Here is a 5731-nt window from a genome sequence, read left to right on the forward strand (position 1 = left end):
TGATTGTATAGCCACACATATTTACATTCAATTATGTATTGCCGTTACCTAATTATAAATATTCTTAATTCTTTCATTCAAATTCAAATTATTCGTTTTACTTAAAAACATGTTAAGAATAAGGCTGAGTTGCACCACCTTTTGACCGTAACTTTGACGATAACCGGTGTGTTTTGTATGGAGTTTGACAGATTTTTGACGTTTGTCAAAGTTAAAATAAGATGGTGCAACTCAGCCTAAGAAAAGTGAAATGGAAATTTTGTGAAGAGTAGTTTTATTACAAAATACAAATAAAGGTCATTAAGTTTCGATAAGCAAAATAAAACAAGCAAGGTACATAATGCATTGCTAGTGCTTGCGAGTCGAGATCTTTCTGCTGGCCAGGTCCTCGGCGTCGCGCATGGTGTCGGGCAGCTTGGTGCCGAGCGTCTCCGGCGTCGTGAGCACCAGCAGCGCCGACAGCAGCGCGAAGCTGCCGAACAGCACCGACGGCAAGTTGGCCCACACCGTCAAGGCCTGCAATATTGTTTGCTATTAGTTTAGTTGTAGCAACTTTGTTGGCTGGAATTTTGGGTTATCAATAAAGCACTTTGTACTCCAAAGCCACTGGCACAAGTCCAGGACATTATGTGTGGCGCTCTGATTCCAAGAGCAAGTCGACTTTGGTGTGCTAATCACGTGCGTTTTGCTTTTGGACCATCCTTAACAATCTAAGTATTACAAAGTAGTTTTAAAGGAATCCCATAGTGTTCCTAAAGAAAATATTTTTTTTACTTAAATACTACTACTACTTTGCCTAGCCGATTCCCATTTTATTTGGGGTCTGCCCTCCGCGTCATGCGTCTCCAGGCGGCTCGGTCCTGGGTTTCTTACTTACCTAAATCTCCCTAGTAAATATAGCATAATTAAAGTAAAGGACTAATAAAGCTCTACCTACGTGTAGTAGTTCATATGAGCTATTTACCAGAGCCGGCGTAAGTGGTGCGGTGATGGAGCCGATCCTGCCGATCATGGAGGAGAAGGCGAACAGGTTGTGGCGGTACTTGGTGGGGTACAGCTCGGCCGTGTACACGTACATCGACGTCACCACGATCGAGATGCTGTACTTGCCGATCAGGTACACCGCCAAGTTTAGTCCTTCCATTTCTGAAAGTGATGATTAGGTTGAAGCTAAATACACTTTTTTTAATTGAGTCAGACAATTTTCTAGGTAATAGGAGAGTGGAAGCTTTGGGAGATTGTTCCGTTCCCTTGAATTGATGAAGGTAGTAGCACATCTCTATTATTATAGGAAATAATATTCGTTCGTTCGTTCTTTCGTTTCAGCTGAAAGACGTCCACTGCTGGACAAAGGCCTCCCCCAAGGATTTCCACGGTCACGGGAAGAGCCTGGATGTGGATAGCGCAGGACCGGTCGTTATAGAAAGTCCTTGGGGGATGGCCTTTGTACAGCAGTAGACGTCATTTGGCTGAAACGAACGAATTCTAATAAAATTAATGTTGCCAACTTACCTGAAGATGAAAAGGCAAATGTAAATTGACAAATTGCACACAATCCGTAGGCCGAAATCATCATAGCTTTTCTTCCGATTCTATCCAACAATAATATTGCTGTCCAGTAACCAGGAATTTCTACTGCTGCCACAATTGCATAATTGAGGTAAGAATTTCCTGAGAGGTTTACTGCGTTTACGCTCATCCCGTAGTATACTAAAGTGGTAGTTATCCACCAAATTGGAGTTACGCAACACCTAGACAAAATTACTGGGGATCTTAATACTTGAAGCGGTAGCCATACTTCTTTAGGCTTTACTATATTTTTTTCTGCTTCTACAGACTCTCGAAACGCTTCAAGAGATTTATCAGATAATTGTTTTTTATTTCTTTGAGCCACTTTTCTTAAGATCGCCTCCGCTTCTTCATAGCGACCTTTACTCATCAGCCATCGCACAGATTCGGTGAGCAGCCAATAATATGAGATAACGAGCAGCAACGGGCCGTAGACGACCCGAGTCAGAGTCCTCCACGCGGGCACGCCCCACGCTATGAAGCTCAGTATTATTTGACCGATCGCAAACATTGTTGAAAGTGATGCACCCGCTATCACACGGTATTTGGGGCCAAACATCTCCGCAACTGAAGACAAAAAAAACATCATTTGCAGTAATAATGGTAATAAATAACAAAAACATGCAATTTACTTAGGACTCGGATATAAGCCCTTTCTACTCTCATTAATCATTAACTATTTACCTAGTAGATACCTCAAACACAAATCATGCATAAGTGGCTGGATTTCACCATTTTATTTTAACTTTAACAAACGTCAAAAGTCTGTCAAGCTCCATACAAAAACACTGGTTAAAATTATAGTTACAGTTAAAATTAAGGTGGTGCAATGCCTAATGTAAAGACATTATCTTTTTGTGAAAAGGAGGCACGGTCATTATATGCCACCAGTGAACAAAGATAATTTTACCTGGCTTGTACAAAAAATACTTTTACCTAAAATATAGCAAGAAGAGTAAGTCCCGGCACCTATAGCAGACTCAAGCACCTCCATAGCTAAGAACCACTCGTAGCTGTTGACGAAGGATCGCGCGAAGCCGGTCCAGGCCAGGTTGAAGGCGTTGATGGTGACGGCCACGCGCCGGCCCCAGCGGTCCGACACGTAGCCCGTCAGCGGCAGCACCAGCAGGTCACCCATCACGCGCACCGACCCGATCAGCGACCGGCGCCACTCGTCGCACGCCAGCCCGAACTAAAAGGCACAAGTGGTTGGAGGTTCGTTTCGTTTTCAGCCAAATGACGTCCACTGCTGGACAAAGGCCTCCCCCAAGGTTTTCCACAATGAACGGTCCTGCGCTGCCCGTAGAGACGATGGCCGTTGGGGCAGGAAAGTTCTCGAGTGGCGACCACGGGCTGGAAGACGTAGCGTGGGCAGGCCTCCTACTAGGTGGACCGACGATCTGGTGAAGGTCGCGGGAAGAGGCTGGTTGGAGGTACGCGTGTGCTTTTAGAGATACCATCCAGTATTGGCGTCGTTTGTGACTGTCGATTGTGACTGAAGAGTAAAGTGAGCAAACTTAAAATATGGTATTCTTTAAACTATGCTCCTTGCGATTGCAGTGTCCAATCATTTTTTTTTTAATTATGTTGGTACTCAATACAAGACTTACTTCGTACACAACACTATGCGTATTCTCGTAGACATACTGGTCGCAGGCCACGACGGTGGAGTTGTCGAACCACGAGGCAGGGCATGCGTCGGCTGCGACGGGGTCTTGGAGACTGCTGTTGCCGAACCTGGCGCACTGGTCGTAGCCGCCGCTGGCGACCGGCAGCGCGCTCGCGAGCCATGGCTGACTGAACTCTGGATCTTGGCCGTCACATTGCGGAATTAGACACCTGGAATTAACGAAAACTGTACAAGCGTGAGCTGGTCGAAATTAGTTAACAGATGTAAACTCGTCGAGATATTAGTTAAGATAGTTTAAACACAAGATTGGGGTGATAAGTACTTCAACGTAAAAAGATAAATAACATCTAATAGAGACAGTGAAACTGTAATTATAATAATAAATACCCTATCTACAATAAATTAAATATGAGTTACGACTTGCCTGGTGGGTATCCTAGCTGTCGTGAAGACGTATTCTGTCGTGAATCCAGAGAATATGACAGGGAAAGCGACGAACGTGAGGACGGTCAGCTGGTAGCGCCCCACCTGCCCCACCTCCTCCACCAAGATGTCGTCCAGGTCGATTCCCTTCTTCGACCCGACCTCGCCATTCTCCTCAGCAGACATCGTTCAGAGTGACGCAACTACCGAATCCGGGTTTATTTCCCAAGTTTATGCGGCCATTCTATTGCACGAGATAAAGAAAATGCAGGCAAGTCAGAGCTGTGTATTTACAGCGAGGTTTCTGGGCAATTACTACTATTTATTACTGTTATTTGTTCGAATATAATAACGTCCTCGACTTTTAAAATAATTCAAATTGTTATGAATGAAAGGAATCGGAGCTCGTGTGTCTAATTGTATTTTTACATATTTCAAATATTTTTTTTAAAACAGTTGGATAACAAGAAGCACATGAATTGTTCTTTTACAAACAATAGACTACTATATGAATACGAATGGAATATACGTACGCCCAGATAAAGATTTATTGTGTTTTCTTAAGCCTTACGAATGCTTTGATTCTTTATTTTGTTTAAAGAACAAATAGTGTCTAGACAAACATTACATAGGCTTTAAGACTTAATTTCTTATTTTAATTAAACATTGTAATGTAATATTAAATGTATTTTATTAGGTACCTATAATAATTGACCGTAATTAAAAATTTGATGTTACTAAGTAAGGTACGAGAACATAAAACTTATTGTTATTTTTTGTTACTGAAATTGTTCCACAATATAATATTAAGGTTCCGTGAATTTTCATGTTGTTCGCAAACTATTTTATAACGTGATCTTATTATTTTATTCCTTATCAATTTTTATTTATTATGATAAGATTTAAGTTTTCATACTCATGCACTCATCAAATAAAGCCGAACTTCTTGTCTCTTCATTTTACCAACACTTGCAATCCAAAGTAGTTGGTATATTGTTATTATAATGTATAATTAACGAGTAATATTTAAACCGTTATTATTATGTTCTAAACGAAAAGAACAAACTGACATTTATTGTTTCAGTTAAAATTAGAAACAAGTAACAATAAAGAATATTCAAATTAGGTCTTAGCTATAATTTATGTAATTACTTTGTAGATTAACTCAACGAGGCTAAGAGTAGCAAATATGGAAATACAACCCAATACATACATTTCATCATTATTTTAATTTACTTCAAAATTACCTATTTAAATGTAACAATTTGAGAATAATTTTAACTCATTCACTGAAACTTACATTACAGCAATTTTTCTTCGTGGCAAAGCAACATCCCGCACTAGATGCTAAAAACAAACATTAATTAAGACTAGTTTCTTTTTTTATACAAACACAATGATTATGTAATATATTCCATAATACAGCCTTTTAGTATCAGTAGATCTGAGGATCTAAAGAAATATCTCGTAATTTTTTTATCGAAGCCTGACACTTGACGACTTTTCGAGTAGTGTCTAATCTGCGCGCACTGACGCCGTACGTGCTAGCAGATAAATAACTGCGTGCGGTGCATACACGTGCAAAGAAGATACGTCAGTCACTCAGGATAGACTCCAAACAGTCTAGATAACAAACCTTCCGATATACTCGTAGTACAATATTACTAATCCAATACCCATGCTGGATGTTGAAATATTATTAATCATAATTATGTTCTTCTAATCTCCAGCAATCCATATCTATAATTTCATTGCTTTGTGATGCTGATGACCCTTTTTTATAATAAGTACTTTTTTTATTTCTTAACAGTTCATAGTTCATCATCACCATTTCAGCCATAGGACTTCCACTGCTGAACATAAGCCTCTCTCAATGATTTCCACAATGGCCGGTTGGTAGCGGCCTGCATCCAGCCCCTTCCTGCTACCTTTATGAGGTCGTCCGTCCACCTTGTGGGTGGACGTCCTACGCTGCGCTTTCCGGTACGAGGCCTCCACTCCAGAACATTGCTGCCCCATCGGCCATCTTAATAGTTAAAAGATCTGAATTCCTCCGAAACTTTGTTCAGATACGCCACTCCGCGATGAATGAATAGGCGGGTCAATGCG

The 5731-nt window shown here is 40.9% G+C and overlaps 1 protein-coding gene across 1 annotated transcript; it reads right to left on the reverse strand.

Annotated features, from left to right (window-relative positions):
• Window positions 1–308: 308 nt before the first annotated feature.
• On the reverse strand, window positions 309–5320 carry LOC135076386 (organic cation transporter protein-like). Its single transcript, XM_063970879.1, has 7 exons — window positions 4923–5320; window positions 3624–3866; window positions 3180–3408; window positions 2506–2761; window positions 1513–2136; window positions 965–1146; window positions 309–516 (listed from the first exon to the last, which is right to left on the reverse strand). The coding sequence occupies exons 2-7, from the start codon at window positions 3806–3808 to the stop codon at window positions 349–351; spliced, it is 1644 nt and encodes a 547-aa protein (XP_063826949.1). The 5' UTR covers window positions 3809–3866; window positions 4923–5320; the 3' UTR covers window positions 309–348.
• Window positions 5321–5731: the final 411 nt, after the last annotated feature.

This window comes from Ostrinia nubilalis, chromosome 11, assembly GCF_963855985.1.
Source record: "Ostrinia nubilalis chromosome 11, ilOstNubi1.1, whole genome shotgun sequence".
Classification (NCBI taxonomy): Eukaryota; Metazoa; Arthropoda; class Insecta; order Lepidoptera; family Crambidae; genus Ostrinia; species Ostrinia nubilalis.